Source organism: Cenococcum geophilum (assembly GCF_001692895.1).
Source record: "Cenococcum geophilum 1.58 unplaced genomic scaffold K441scaffold_17, whole genome shotgun sequence".
NCBI classification, from domain to species: Eukaryota; Fungi; Ascomycota; class Dothideomycetes; order Gloniales; family Gloniaceae; genus Cenococcum; species Cenococcum geophilum.
Window position 1 is genome coordinate 389,862 of NW_027137575.1, and position 17,332 is coordinate 407,193.

General features: G+C 31.4%; 1 protein-coding gene across 1 annotated transcript; it reads right to left on the reverse strand.

Moving 5' to 3' along the window:
* Positions 1 to 10,672: 10,672 nt before the first annotated feature.
* K441DRAFT_505911 (uncharacterized protein) lies at positions 10,673 to 10,900 on the reverse strand (the record flags this gene model as incomplete). The annotated part of the gene is given in 2 exon segments (XM_067642052.1): positions 10,673 to 10,801; positions 10,820 to 10,900. Coding segments are annotated over 2 exon segments (210 nt in total), but the record flags the coding sequence as incomplete, so codon positions are not given.
* Positions 10,901 to 17,332: the final 6,432 nt, after the last annotated feature.

Below are 17,332 nucleotides of genomic sequence, written 5' to 3' on the forward strand. Positions count from 1 at the left end.
AATATACTTAGTATATTTTTAGGCGTAGTATTAAATACTTAAAAGACTATAGTTCCTACTTTAAATAGTTTCTCTCTTTATAGTAAATCTTAGAATATAATTAAAAGTTAATCGATTAGGTAACCTACTCTACTAGTTATACTTATATTATTGACTATTCTATACCTATATACCTAGCCTATTAATAAGTCTATCGTAGTATTTTACATAAGGCTTTATTATAGTTATTATTTATATAATAGTCTTATTCTATTTAGCAGAGTATAGGTAAATAGAAGTCTTCTAATATTTTCCCTATAGCTCTTTTATACCACTTTAATATACGCTAAAGGCCATAATTATATAGTTTAGTAGGGGTTAAGGTAATTTTATTTAGGACTTAGCGCTAGCTATTTCCATTCTCCTTTTATATTATCTTTTTAAGTATATTCTTTAGGACCTTATAGCTTTAATAATAGTAGGCCTCGCCTATTATACTATATTTTTACCTTACCTTTTTTATACCTATAAGTAGCTATATCGTCTTTAGCAACTATCTATATTAGGTATATTTATAGGGCTAGGCTATTAGGTAGTACTCTTTTAAGTAATTACTTATAATTCTCTAAACATCCTTTAGTATTACCTCTAGTATTCCTACTAGTCTATTAGTAATTTCCTAAAAGCTTTTTTTTTCCTAATTAAGTTTTTATATAGTATATCTCTAGCGAGTTTATTCCGCTACGGCGTTAATATTAAGGGTTATCTATATAGATACATAGTCTATAGTTAATACTTATATATTTTCTAGCCCGCAGAACGCTAGCTGGTTTATAAATACTTTTTATATAAATATTAGATCGATTATACTCTCTTAAACTCCTCTTTTTTAGGTAGGTTTACTAGTTAGGGTAATAAGGAAAAGGCCTTACGTTTCGAGTTTATTACATAGGTGCGTTGTCTATACTTCTACTATAGCCTACTATCCTTTCTATGCTATATAGTATATTATAATAGGCCCTATATAGTTATCTAGGGTTTATTACCTATTAAGTTATAGATATTAATTATACTGATTTAGCCACTATTTATAGCTATGTATATTTTAGCTATATTAGGGCTAATAGTATAGTAACTTTACGCCTATATATTAATATATTGGCTAATTAGAAAGTATATATACGTAGCTAAGTCTAGTTTATATAGGAGGTAGTATCCTTTTAGTTAGTATATTTTATAGAGTTACTTATTATATACTAATTCCTATAGGTATTATCTAGTATTTTCTTTAAGGTTTAGGCTACTAAATAAAGACTATGTTACTCTATAGTTTAAGTATCCGTAGTTGTATTATACTATTATTAACCCTTTTATAGCTTGTCTAATAACTTATAGATATCTTCCCTTTATATCTAAAGTGTTTTATCTTAGGCCGCTAAAATTAGAATTCTCTACTAGGATAGGTCTCTAGCTGCGTTTATACTACCTTACGGCTATTCTACGCTTTATTTTACTACTTCTTAAGTAAATATTACCCCTACTAGAGTAGGTACCTTAAATCTCTTCCATTATATAATTATTTACCTACTATTATTTATCCTATTTATCTCCTTCTCCTTATATACATTTCCCTATAGTATAGCTATAATCTAATATAGCTAGGCTTATCTTATTTTAGTAGCTTCTAGGTATATCTAGCATATTTTATACTCCAACTTTTATTATTCTCTATATTTTCTACCGTAATTATATATCTAGCTCCCTTATTTTTAGGGCAGTTATTAGTATTATATATATTAGTATACTCTCTATATCCTGCCTAACTCCTATATATACTCTAGGTATATCTTTACTATTAGTATCTAAAATATTATTAGATTTAGACTCTGTAATAGTATATACTAGAGGCTATTTATAACTACTCCCTTATAGGTTAGTACTACCTACATTACTTAGGTTAGTAGACTAATTATTAAAGTACCGCGCGTTTTAACCCTTTAGAACTTAGGTAATTTTCCTATATATATTAAGCGTTCTTTATTAAGCTATATAACTTTAATTATTATAATCCCTAAGGGTTGCTTTCTAGTAGTCTTAATAATATTCTAAATAAGTTATATATTTATAGCGCCTTATCCGCTTTCTACTTATATATTAAGGGATACTCTAATTACTTTAACTAGGTAGTTTTAATAGAGGATTTTGCGCTTAGGGGTATCTCCCTAGGTAATAGTCTAGTTCTTTACCTACTAGTTAGAGAGCGTAACCTCTATATTACCGCTTTATAGGACCCTTACTACTACTGCTCTTAATATATATACTTTAACTAATATAAGGATCTATTATAGTTCCGTTTCTATTACCTTTAGTGTTTTAACCCTAACTATAACTCTAACTAGAGCTATATTAAATAGGCGCTAAAGAGTTACTAATTAGGCGCTTATAATAATATTAGCCTATAATAGCTTTACTACCTATATTATTAGTATTCCCTATAATTTTATAGCGTCCTTAATATATCTAAGCCTATTTTCTACTATGTTTTAGTTCCTATTATACTTTATTAAAAGCTTCTAGATAATTTATCCTGCTTATTATACCACCCACGCCACCTCTACGCGTAGTTATTTATCCTCTTTCTTCCTTAAATCTTCTTTAATATCTTTTAGAAGGATTCTAAGTTTCTACTATTTTTAGTCACTGCTCTATAGTTATTGTAGTTAGGTTACCCCCTATTAGGTTTATTATAGTATCGCAATTTTCTATATAGCGTCTACCCTTTAAGTCCACTATAACCCTCCTATATCGCGTAGACTTTTTAGCTATGCTATATATATTAGTTTTAGGGCATAGTATACTGTAGATTTAATTAGAGATAGTTATTTCTTTATTAGATAATTAGTGGACGTGTTCTACTACTATAGCGGCTTTTTTTTTAAAAAAAAATTAGTAGATAAACTAGCTAAAAAGGGCGTTAATAAAAAAAGAAATGTTCTTATACCTCTTTATCCTATATAGGGAGACTAGTAAGAGAAAAAAATACTAAAATAGTAGAGAAATAATTAGTAGTAGAATAAGAATAAAGGAAAATACTATTCTAGGATTTAGTAAGGAGGCTTTTCCTTTTCTCTTAAAGCTCCTAAGGATATATATCCTAAAAAGCTATAATTAGCCTTCTTCCAGCTAAAACTAGAAAAGAGCTATTTTAAACCCTTTTTTAAAACCATAGGGAAGAATAAAAAAGGTAGATACTTTAGGAAATATTGCGCCATATAAATCCCTAAGTACTTACTGCTAGACTATAACCTATATAGGGAAGAGGGAAAAGAAATAAAAAGACAACTAGGCTCTTATCTCTCTTTAAAAAAGTTATATATATATATATATATATAAAAAGGAAGAAAGACACTTTTTCTATTTTTAAATAAGAGAGGAATAGCTATTAAAAAGTGGCTAATAGCAGTAGAATATTTAGGAGGTAACTCCTACTAAGCTTCTAGTAGATAGATAATAAAAAGCAAAAGGATAGAGATAGGTATTAGGATTTCTTATAGTCTTATTTACCGTTTTCTTATTACCTAATAGTTATTAGTGTTTTAGTATCTTACTAAGGAGCTATAAAACCCTAGGGGTTTATAAACCACTAAAGTATAGCTATTAGTATATATTAAGCTGCCTAGGAAGGATTTATATATATAGAACTAAAGCGCTATAGCCTAAAGGCTATATACGTAATATTATACATAGTATAATACAATGGATAAAATAAAGTAATTAGTAATATACTTAAGACCTTATAGGTTTAACTCTTGTTTAAACCCTAGGTTAAGTTAGAGATAGCCTTTACTAGTTAGCCTATAACTAAAACGCAAGGCGGCCTCTTTAGGCGCCGCGCTATAGCTACTAGGGGTCTAATATATTTGGTATAGTATACCCCTAAGGCATAGTGTCGCGATTATAGCTTAGCCTAATCCGCGCTCCTAAGCCTATAGCATATAGCATTATATCTAAAGATAGTTGCTATTGGGAATGGAGGAATTATTAGGTAACGAAGTTACCTCACTTATATATATTATATTAGTAAGGGGGAGTACTTAGGCAGTCTCTTTAAGCTTAGCGGCGTATATATAATAGGTTATATAATAGCGCGCGGGCTATCTTATAGATATATTTTCGGGCTATTAAGCCTTTAGATTCTTACTTAGAGGGCTATATATATATTATTTCTGCTAGCCTATTTGTTACGGCTTAAACAAATACCTCTAAATCGAAGCTTAAACAAATGCTATATTATAAAGATACTAAGTTAAGGAGCAGAAAAAAGTTAAAGAAAGGACATTTCTATATATAGGCACTAAGTCTCTAAGCAAGCCCCTAACTAGGGTCTGTAACAGTGCCGTAACACTATTTAATAGCCTAATATATTATTCCGTATAGCCGTACCTAGTATCTTACTAGTTACTCGCTTACCTTTTAGGGTTTATACTATAGCTAAATAGTACGGAGCTTATTACCTTATAAGTATATATATAAAGTAGGTGGCTTATAGGGGCTATATATATTTTAGTACAATATTTAGAATCGTTAACTCTATATAGGGTCTATACTTTTAGAGGTTATAACTACTATATATAGTGGTTATCCGGCTAATTATAATATACGGCTTTAGTATCTAGGTTATTAGGGGAACTAGAAAGGGCCCCTAAATTACTCCTTAAGCTACTTTAAAAGGTCTAAGTAGCCTACCTTTAAAGAATAATAAGCTAGTATAAGCGAAAGGATACAGTACTACTTAAGAAATAAATTAATATACTTACTCTATAGTTATATATTTGGGCTACTATAATATAAAAGACGCTAAAGAAGCGCGACTATAGCGTTATAAAGTATACTAGGGTGTGCTTAAGTCGGCTATAGAAAGGCCCTAGGGTCCTTTAAAAAAAGACTCCCTAGTAACTTTAGTGTAGGGAAGAAGAACTAGTAAAGTAGAAGAGAAATAGCGCCGTACTAAAGCCTAGGTCTATATATAAAAGGCTAATATATATAAAAATAAGAATAAAAAAGAGAACGGAATTAAAGTAAAGTATAAAAGAATGCTAGAAAGCTAATTACTATAATATAGTAATAGATAAACTAATACTAGAAAGTTAGATAGAAGGTATAAATAAGAAAAAAGTAAGTTATTATTACGGGATACTCCTGTAATACCTTATATATATCTACCTATTTCTACCAACTTAGTAACTAGAGACTAATCTTAAGACGGCAATTTAATAGCAACCTGCGGCAATCTAACGGAAATCTACTATATTCTACTATACTCTGCTAAGTTCTACTAAATCCTACTAAGTTCTGCTAGGACTACTACCTAAATCCTATTCTACTCTGTATATATATTAACTAAATAACTAAGTTAATAATATATACCATTTCTTCCCGCTTCCTTACCTTCTTTTCTTATATAATATCTTAACCTCCTTTTACAGTTTATATATATAGTTTAATAATATCTACCTTGCTATATATTATCGCCGCTTATACTTACTCTATAATACTACGTTACATTAACTACCTATACTATTATTAATATATAGAATAAACCTAAAACTCCTATAATAGCTACTGGTATTATATCCGCACTTTAAAAACAATTAGTAGGCATATAGAAGTCTTTTATAGACGCCCTTATATAAAACTAAGCTATTTTAAATTAATAATAAGCCAAATAAGAAGTATAATACCGGTAATTAATTAAGGACCTCTAAGAAGAAATCCGCACCTATAAGATACCTACGCTGGAACCTTAAGACTAAATACTATCTTTAGAGATAAATACGCGGAACGTAAGCCTTAAACCTATAGTAGTCTCTTACCCTAAGCTAACTACTATGCTATAATAATCTAGACGACTATTAAATCCCCTAGTATTTATTAATAAATAATAAAAGCTCTAATTATTTTTATACTAGCTTAAAAATAAGCTAACTAGTAACGCTAACTGCTACCTAACTAAAGCTAACTAACTCTATTACGCCCTAAGTTAACTAGGAGGAGAGGTAGCTAACCTTATTAAACCTTTTTAGCCGAACTTAGTATAAAGCCTAGTTATACTTCTTTAAAGCTATATATAGTAACCTAAACTACTAAGCTACTACTTAAAGGAAAATAAACTATATAGCTTAAGGAACGAAAAGTTTCCTAGTATACTTCTCTAAATTTAACCGTTATATAAGGGAAACTAGCTAAAACGACTTTATACTAGTTAATAGCCTTATTAAGTCCCTAAGCCCTAAACTAAAAACTTCCCTAATAGGCGCAGACTTACTAGGAGCCCTTAATGCCTATATAAGCATTATTAATAAATGGTATAATAATATATTACGCCTAATACCAAAGCCCGCCCATTAATATAATACGGTAACCCCGTAAACGTCTACTAAGTTATTATCTTAGTATAAGCACCCTAACGCTATAGATATTAATACTAGAATCCTAGAGTACGCCCTACTAGGGTTCTTTAAATGGGAACGACGCATTAAGCTAGGCCTTTACTTTAAGTGCGAAAGCAAGAACTATATCTTAAAATACTATCTTATTCCCTTACCTACGCCCTAAAATAATTTACAAATAGCTAATATTGGTAACTATTTATCGCGCCTAACCTTAAGCTATTAATTATAGCCCTCCTTATCTAGTTTTAGCCCTATATTTCGTAAGTACCGTTTATAAGAATAAAGCTCTAACTAACGTCCTATAAGAACCCCACCCTAATTACCTCTAAAAGGGAAGTCCTAGAGCTAAGTCACTCTTTAGGATAGCTCTACTATAGGATCTTATTAAATATATTTAATATTATAAACTCTAACTCTTAGAACCGTAGTATAACTATTAATTACCGTTTTTAGCAGAATAGTTAATAGGCTAACGCTTAAATTCTAATTAATATAGGAGCTAGCGGCATAGGATTTATTAATAAGATCTTTATATAAGATAATAGTTTTACCCTAACCCCCCCTTAACTAGCATATTAACGTATTTAGATTTAATAGTAAACGTACTGTCTTAGGCCGTATTACCTATATAGTAGCCCTAAGACTCTAATACCTAAACTATAAAGAACTAATTAAGCTTTTTATTACTACCCTAGGTTACCTAGTAATCCTTAAATAGCCCTAAATAAAGCTATATAAAGTAGTTATTAATTAAAATAACCTTAAGCTTTTATTTACTGCTCCGCATTATAAGTAGGAATGCTCTATAATATACTATCCTAACTATAAACCACAATCTAGGAAATTTACTAAAATCTATTAGCCTAAGATTTCTATTAATATCTACCCTATGCCTAAGGAATCTACCAGATTCTACTAACCTAGGAATTCTACTAAATTCTACTAATATAAGATTTCTACTAATATCTATTAAGGATCTAAAATTCTACTAAACCCCATAAATTAATTCTAAGCGCTATACCGCCTAAAGCTAGGCAGAAGCTTAAGCTTACTACGCGAAGATATTAGAAGGACTAGTATTCTATTATAAAAAGGATACTTAAAGAACCTAAACCCAAATCTAATACTAACTCCGTACCTAATACTAAACCTAAAATTAAGTAAGGAGCTATATAAGAAACTATAGACAACTAAAGCCCGCTTAACGCCCTAAATATCTATATAATTAGAGCTACCCTGCTAGCGTAACTCGCTAAGAGACCCAAATATATAATCTTTACTATTACTATAGCTAATATTAAAAAGGCCTTAGTACTGAAAAAGCATACAAACCCTACTATAAAGGTACTAGTAGAGTACTATAACCGCCCAAAGGCATTTTTATAGAAGGAAGCTAATAAACTACTAGAATACCAACTATATAATTATAAAATTATACTTAAAGAAGGAAAGCAGCCTAAATTTAGACCCCTATATAGGATATCCTAAAATAAACTCTAAGTACTATAGAAGTACCTAGACGAGAACCTAAGTAAAGGATTTATAAGAGTAAGCTCTCCGCCTATAGCCGTACTAGTAATCTTTATTAAGAAACCTAGCGGTGGTTTACGCTTCTATATAAACTACTAAGCCCTTAATACTATTACTATTAAGAACTAATATACAATCCCGTTAATATAAGAGACGCTAAATTAACTAAGTAAGGCTCGCTTCTATATAAAGCTTAATATTATCTCTATATTTAACCACTTCCATATTATAAAAGGAGATAAATAGCTTACTACATTTTATGCCTAATATGGATTATTTAAGTACCTAGTAATACCTTTTAGCCTTATAAACGCTCCAAGCTCATTTTAACATTATATAAATAACACCCTACGTCCCTACCTAGATATCTTCTATACTACTTATATTGACAACATCCTAATATATAGTAATAACCTAACTAAATACCGGAAATACGTTAATCTTATTTTATAAGCCCTATAAGGAGCTAGTCTATAATTAGATATAAATAAATACAAATTCTATAAAATAGAAGTCCTATACCTTAGGCTTTTTATTTTTATAAATAGTATATAAATAGACCTAAAAAGTTAAAGTAATTATAAACCGGTAAAAACCTAAGAATGTTAAGGATATAAGAGCCTTTATAAGATTTGCTAATTTCTACTAATAGTTTATTAATAACTTCTCCGCCCTAGTTTTACCCCTTATAGCTCTAACCTAAAAAGATAAAGCCTTTATCTTTAATAAGGAATATAAAAAGGCCTTTATGTATCTAAAGGTTATATTTACTACTATACCTATACTTTAATACTTTGGCCTAAAATAAATAAGTGTTATAGAAGCTAACTTATCTAATTACGTTATTAGAGGCATTCTGTCTTAATATAATGAAGAAAGAGTATTGTACCCTATAGTATGCTTTTTAAAGTAATTAAGCCCTACTAAATATAATTATAAGATCTATAATAAAGAATTACTAGCTATTATTAGATGCTTTAAGTAATAGTAACCTAAAATAGAAGGCGCCGGATTTCTAATTAAGGTCCTTAGTAACTATAAGAACCTATAGTACTTTACAACCATAAAATAGCTAAGTTATTATTAGGTCTATTAGTTAGAATATCTATCTTATTTCCGATTCTTAATTATATACCACCTAGGCGTTTAAGGTTAAAAGCTTAATACCCTAACCTAACGCTTATAAGACGCGCTAGCCCTAAAAGAAGCGCGCTTTTACTAAAATTAGACCCTACTTTACCCTAAACTATTTAACCCTCCTATTAAAAATCTTATAGTATATGTCCTTAAAATAACTAATTAATTAATTAAATAGATTATAATTAACAAATACCTAAATAATAAGTTTATTTAAGAGACGCTTAAGCTAATATAAGATAGTATTAGACGCTCTAAAAAGATTTCTCTAAGTAAATATAAAGCCTATAGAAATCGCTTATATTACTAAAACCGCCTAATTATACCTAACTATAATAAACTTAAGCTTAAGCTCCTTAAATATATATATAATTTACTAGCAGCCGGCTACCTAGGCTAAGGAAAAACCCTAGAACTACTTTAATAAGAATACTATTAGCCAAATAGTAGGCGCCTATAAAGCGTTTAACTAAGTCTATTATTTTTAGCTAAAAGTAGTATCGGCTAAGAAGCTTATAGGTTCCTCCTCTACTTAGGTAGCCGCTTAATTAAAGGTTATAGGCTATTTAGATTAGTTACTGTTATAGATTTTTTAAGTTAGGGATAAATAGGCGACCTCTGTAATAGAGCCTATTCTCTTTTACTTTTAAGGCTGCTATATTAATCTAGCCTAAGCTTTAAAGGTTAGTAGGCAGCGTATAGGCGCTAGCGGTCTTTATGGTAATAAGTTAATATAGTAATAGGTTAATAGAGGTGTTATATACCGTAGTAATAAGCTTATTAATTTTAGAAGATAACTTTAGTTCTATAGTATAAAGCTAAGGTATAGTTAGCTCTATTATAGGTAGTATACCTAGGGCTAAATTTTATGCTTTTAAGATCGTCTATTATTAGAACTAATTATAGGGGTTATCTTTAAACTAAGGAAGGTCTTATAAGCGGCGTATTAGGCTATTAGGTTTAGTACCTTATACTTTTAGTTTATATATAATTTTAAAGTTAAAACTAAAGAGGAACTCGTTTTAATATACTTAGCGTTAATTTAGCTGCTTTATAGTTATAAAGTACTTAAGGTTATAATAGTCCGTAAGGACTTTAGTTGGCTAGTTAGGCTCTACTAAGGAAAGTTCTAGTTAGAATTCTTTAAACGCTTATATAATTATAAAGAGTTTTTTATTATAGATCTTATAGTTATATTCTTATAGTATAAGCTTAAATAAGTAGAATGCGACTAGGTAAAGAAAACCGTTATCGCCTATTTAGGAAAGAACGCCTACGTTAATATAGTTTAAGGAGTTAGTTTTAAGATAGAGTTGTCATCCTAGTGTAAAGTAGGCTAGGATAGGTACTTTAGTAAAGGCATTTTTAAGGTCTTAGAACGCCTTCTTATATTTAGGCGTCTAGGTAAAGCGTAGGTGCGTTTTTCTTCCTTTTATAGAAAGGCCCTTTATTTATATTATTGCTATAAGTAGTACTACTACGCCTAAGAAGTTGTATATGAATTTTTAATAGAAGTTAGCGAAACTAAAGAAGGCTTATACGTCCTTAATACAGTTAGGGGCTTGCTATTTAGTAATTATATATACCTTCTTAGGGTCTATACGGATACCCTTAGTAGTAATAATTAGTTTAAGGTATTTTACTTCTATAACTAAGAATTCGTATTTCTTTAAATTAATATAAAGTCTTGCGTCTCTAAGGCGCTATAGGACCTTTTAAACGTGTTCGGTATACTTAGAAGGATTATTACTATAAATAAGTATATTATCTAGGTACGCGGAGTAAAAGTCATTAAGGTAGTCCTATAAGGTGTTATTAATATAACTTTAAAAGGTGCCTAGGCCGTTATATACGCTAAAGGGCATAATAGTATATTTAAATTAGCCGAAGCGTAATGCGAATATAGTTTTCTATTTATTACCTTCCCATATTTAGAGATGGTTAAAGGCGGCGATAATATTAAGCTTAGTATAGATTTTGGCTTAGCTAAGCCGCTTAAGGGTCTCCCGTATAAGCGGTACTAGGTATTTACTTTTAATTATAATAGCGTTAAGTCCTCTATAGTTAACGTAAAATTAAATACCTTCTTTTAGCTTCTTAGCGAGAAGGATAGGGGTAGCTGCTAGTAATATGCTAGGATAAATAAACCCTTTATTAAGGTACTCGTTGATATACTTTCTTATAACTAGAAGTTCGTCTTTTAATATTAGGTAGGGTCTCTTATAAAGTAGCGTTTTTCCTTATTTAATATTAATGGTATAGTTATTAGGTTAATATAGGGGGAGTATATCTACACCCTTTTATAAGTATATGTTAATAAAGTTATAGTACCTTTTAGGGAGGAGCTTGCGGAGTTCTTTATTAGTAAATCCTTTTTTAAGTTTTATAAACTTTTTAAAGTCTAACGGTAAAAGTCTGTAGAGTTCCATAGGGGCGTTATCTTTTAGAAGGTTAACTATATCTATCCTATTACTATAGAGGACGTAGTTTTATTCTTTATTAAGCTTATATAGTTATAATTAGGAAGCTATAGTAACGGTCTAGCCTTTCCTATGTGCTATGCGGTAGAAGGCCGCGGCACTTATATAATAGTAGTTAGTTATAGGTAGGGTAATAAGGGGTTTCTTAGGTTAATATCCTAGTAAGTAAATAGAGGCGGCTAGGCCATATTCTAGGCAAATCTCTCTATAGTATTTAAAGTTAAAGGTTGCTTCTTTTTTTTTCTAGTTAATAGCGGGGTTATATTATTTAAGCTAGCTTATTCTAAGGATAATAGGGTAGTTAGTAAGTAGTATAATATAGGCCTAGAGCTCTTTTTAGTGCCCGTTTATATTTAAGTAAAGTTATACTACGTAGGTAATCTTTTATACAGTATAACTACTATTAGCGAGTTATAGGGCGTAGCCTTTAGTAAGGGGTAAGGTAGGTAGGTTATAAGTACACACAAGTTAAATATCTATAAATTATTATTATTGATTCTTGTTTAACGTCTAATGCGGTCCCAATTAAGGTCTATATAGACTACTGCCGTAATATAGATATAAAAAACCTCTAAGGCGAACATAAGTGGTAATACAAAGTGTACCCCTCTAGGTAGCACGCCCGTACTACGTTAACGGGAGGAAAAATACCTTTAGGTTACTGCTCTGAGACCCCCGTACGGGGGTGTCCTAATTACCTATCTTGCCCTATTTACCTTTTATACTATACTTCCTAATAGATTTATAATAATAATTGCCGTAAAAATAGTATAATCCTACCCTTTCGCTCTTCCCTAAATACCCTAGCGTATATACGCCTTAGTCCTCCTGCTTACAGCGTAATTTCCACCCTAAAGGAATAGTGGGACGAATATAACTAGGTGTCTTATCCTAGGGCCCTAACCTAGGTCCCCTATATCCTATCGCCTATACCTAGCTGGTTTTTAAGACGTAGAGGGAGACAAAATACCATATAGGTAAGTCTAGGCCGTTAGGTAGAGTGGGGAATAAGAGGCTTATTATAGACTTCCTAGGGCGTATAAGGTTCGGTTGGTCGCCGTACACAGCTCATTTAATCGCTGTTCGCGGCTCATCAGTCGCCGCATGCGGCTTATTCGGTCGTGTAGGTATTTATATAGGAGGTAGAGGGGGGACGCCGTTTAAAGCTGTGCTTTAGGTATACCGGAACAAATACGTAAAGACGTAGTAGAACTTATAGGCTTCCGCTAGGGCTTACCCTCCTAGCAGAAACTTCTTTATACTACTACATCGCAGCGCCGGCGCTACGCAGCCATATATACGTCTCTGCGTTTACTCTAGTAGTCTATTAGCACGATCTAGATAGAACGCCAATAGCTGTATACTAGGTTCCCGGGCTCCACCGCGTGGAGGTGCAGAGGTTAATTTTATAGAGTCGTCTTGCCCATATTATTAACTAGGTCTTAGCGCTAAAACCTATAAAAACTCTGCTATTCTAACGGCGTTAAGGGCGACGCATTTAAAAGCGCCCTATAGCCGCGACGTAACGTTGCTGCATTAGTAACAGACGAGATCCTCACTCTTAGCTTGACCGTACGGACAAGATAAGACGGAAAAGAGCCCCTATAGGACAGTATGGGTCGGATCTCGATTTTGGTGTTCTTTTTCATATCTATAAATTAGTTAGTAGCTTTGCAGTTAATTATAGAACGGCTTTTATATTATTTTATAGCAGTAGTTCCTATTATAGGTAAAACTATCTATTTCTATCTATTTATCTTTACTAAGTTATTTATTAAGTAGGCCAATATATAGATTCCTCTATTATTAGGGCGTCCTAACCCGTAACTTAGGGCTAGGACTTAGCGTTTTCCGCTTTTATATTTAATTCTACTACTGTTACTACGTTTTTATCTTATACGGTAGTAGCGCGTAGCAGCGTATTTAGTATTTAGGGTATTAGGTTAGGTATTAGGCGGTAGGTACTAAACCTAGCTATTAGGCAGTTTAGGTTATCGTAATAATAGCCTTTTTAATAGCATTTATAGTAGCGTCCTAATTTCTAAAGTAGCTTACGCTCTCTATCTAGGAGTTTTTATAGAAAGGTTAGTATAAAGAGGTTAATATTGGCTCTAATAGTACTTAAGGTAGTAGGCGTTGGTGGCTTAGTATATATAGGTTTAATAGGCCCAGAGGGCTTCTATAAAGAGGTCTTTAAGTAAAGGTTAGTAGTAGCAATTTAATTTAGTTGTCGTTTAATCTTCTATAGGGCTGCTACCATTTTATAAATATTATTATAGTTATGGCTGGTAGCTGCGTAACTAAGGTAATAAGTAACTTTTTTAAGGAGATCCTCCTAGTCTTTAGTATTGTCTTAGGTAAGAGCTCTAGTATATTCCTAAAATTTAATATAGAACTTATTAAATAATTTAGTAGGGCTTATCTTTAGGGCACGTAGTTTAGCTTAGTTAGTAGCTAGTAGGTTATAGTTGCGGTATATTAGGTTAAGATTATTAAGGACTTTTTAGTAAGACTACTACTTCTAAGGGCTACTAGTCTCCTATTAGGCGAAAAGTCTATTAAATAGTATACCCTTTATTCGCCTAATAATATAGCTAATCTTAGTATCTTTTATAGGAAAAAGGTAGGCGCTCTAAGTTAGTTTTTTACGGATTTGCATCTTCTAGTGGCTATATTCCTTATAGTCTCCTTAAAAGACTAGGGAATTAAAGTAGCGTATATTAGATCCTATAGTAGCAGTTTAGGTCTAATTATTATAGCTTTTATTATTACTGCTTTAGTAGGGGTTCCTATTAGGTAAAGCTGCTTAACGTTAACCCTCTATTAAGTATTAAGTAGGTAAAGTTACTAGGGGCGTAGAGGCTTAGGTAGCGTTATATATAGTAAAGAAGTATCTAGCGTTATTATAAATGTGCTTATTAAGCTAAGATTATAGGTATTTAATTATGCCTTCTTTTTTAGTAACCGTAGCAATTAGTATAATCTTATTCTTCTTTAACTATTAAACGTCGCGTTTAGACACGTAGAGGTTATCTTTAGTTTCTTAACGTGTATTATCCGCAAGCGCCTTACAAGCTTATAGGACTTAGATAATATCGCGATCTTAGGTAGTACGTATCTTAGTTTATATAAGTTTTAGGTAGTAGTTCTATAGAAGGCGGTAGTATTTATTAGGGTCTTATACTACTATTTTTACAAACGTCTTGGCGTCTTATATTTTAATTTTAATAGGTAGTAGCTCTTTTATTTACTTATCCGTAGTTATATAGTTAATAAAAGATAAGATATTATTAGTGTCTATCTCCTTAGGGGTTAGGGCTAATAAATCGAATTCTCTTGGGATTAATTGGCGTTGTAGGTTAAGTGTAGGTATTAGATTATTCTTTAGGTTTAATATAATAGTTAGTAAGAAATATTATCTTACTATTATAGGTTCCTTAAAAGTATAAAGTGAGGTAATTTATAGATACGCTACTTCTAGTAGCGCCTATAGTATTGCAGAGACGTAGAATTAGTTATAGGCTAAACGTTAGTGGTAAAAAGGCGCAACGTAATGTTATAAAACGTAGGCAGTAGCTATAGAGCGTATATATTTAAGGAGTTTATAAGATGTTACGCGATTAATTATAAGGGTTAAGGGCGTAAGGAGGTAATATACCTACGCGTAGCTAATATAAGCTATACGTGAGGTGTATATAAAAGCACGGGGCTCTCCTATAGAGGCCCCTATGGTAGGGTTTCGTGACACTCCTATAGAGGATTAAATATAAAATCTCTACTTAGGCCTAGTTTATATAGGTTTATATAGTAAAAGTCACTAATTAGATCCTTTACATTTTTAAAGTCTTCCTATAGTTGCCATTCTAGCTAATTTATGTTAAATCCTATGTATATAGCTCTATAGTAGAGCCGTTATCCTCTACCTTTGCCAAAGTATTTAGAGTTAATAATTTATTTAACGGTCTACTCCTCGTGGTTCTCGTCTTTATTCTTATCTTAGATTAATACTAGTAGGGGGTTAGGCTATATCTACCCTAGTAAGGGGTTGGGCTAATAGAGGTATAGTAGCTATAGGTAAAATATAGGCTATATCCTATAGGTAGCTAGGGTAGGTAGGAGTTCTAGCTTATATATAGCTCCCCAATTAATAACTTATTTAATTAAATAGGGGCTAAGGTTTTTATAATTAAGTAACTTTATAGGCCTTTACGTAGAGATATTATGTGTATTTAGCTATACCTATTCACTAACACGCATCTCTAGCGGTGGCGTTCTATAATAGTTAGTAAAGTAAGCCTACTTTGCTTAAGCCTAGGCCATTTCTCCCTTATAGTAGTTAAGTAGATTTTTTATATAGTCTATATACTGGTCGGCAAATAGCATCTTAAGGCGTTTTCTATATAGCAGTTTCTTATTAATAGGTTCTAGTAGCTCTATACTAGATTAGGGGTAATAACCCTTATTTACGAAGAACGGGGTAAGTCCTATAGTAGTTAAGATATAGTTATTCGCTGTAAATTTACCTAGTAGGAGGTAATTTACTTAGTTATCTTAACTATAGGCGACTACCTATTATAGGTACGCTTTTATATTGGTATTAGCGTTTTCTAATTACCTAGCAGTTTTATAATAAAAGGATATAGATATCTTAATAGAGATACTAAGGCGTTAGTAGATTCGTTTCTATATATTAGAGTTAAATTATATACCTTAATTAGACGTAATTAAGTTAGGTAACTTATATAGTTAGTAAACTTTATAAAGGAAGGCGTTAGTAACATTGCTAACGAGTAGTAAAAAGGCGCAACGTAATGTTATAGAACGGAGGCAGTAGCTATAGAGCGTATGTATTTAAGGAGTCTACAAGACATTACACGATCGATTGTAAGGGTTAAGGGCGTAAGGAGGTAATATACCTACGCGTAGCTAATATAAGCTGTACGCGAGGTGTATATAAGAGTACGGGGCTCTCCTATAGAGGCCCCTATAGTGGGGTTCCGTAATATAAGATAAGGTAAAAATACTGCAGAAGCTAATTAGACTAAGGCTAGAGCTAAGCTTAAGATAGAAGCAAGCTTAGGATTAAGAATCCTATAAGACTAAGATTTTTAGATATAAATAAGGACTATTAAATAAACCAAGATTAAGAAGTAAGGAGACTTTAAGGATTTACTTATAAGATAAAGACTAAAAGAAAATATAGAGGAATTTAGATAAAGAATCCTTATATAATAAGAATAGAAACTAAACTAAAGATTTAGTATACTAGGTTATATAACGGATAGAGCACCTATATAAGAATTACTAATAGGCCTAGGGTAGGTACGTTAAGAGCTAAGTAGCTTACTAAACTAAAAGATAAAGATGATTTAGGGATCCCTACTAGGTTTAAAGAACGATATATAAAGGGCTATTATAATATAGTAATAAGAAGATACTTCCTTACGGATAAGCTGTATATACTCTAGCAGCTATATTAAAAGTAGTATAGGCAGCGACATAATGATAAGTAGGAAGATTTTTATATATAGCTAGATAAACGAGTTATTTAGAACTACCCTATTATAGAAAAGGCTATAACTTATATTAAAGGAGCCTTAATTATAATATTAAAGGATTTAGAGGAACAATTAGAGGATTAAAGAAGTAAGAGATATATTTTAGTACCTATAAATAAAGTTATAACGTTTAGATTAACATAGTAGAGGTTTAAACTTAGGAATAAAGATAAGCTAAGAGTTAACCTAAAGTACC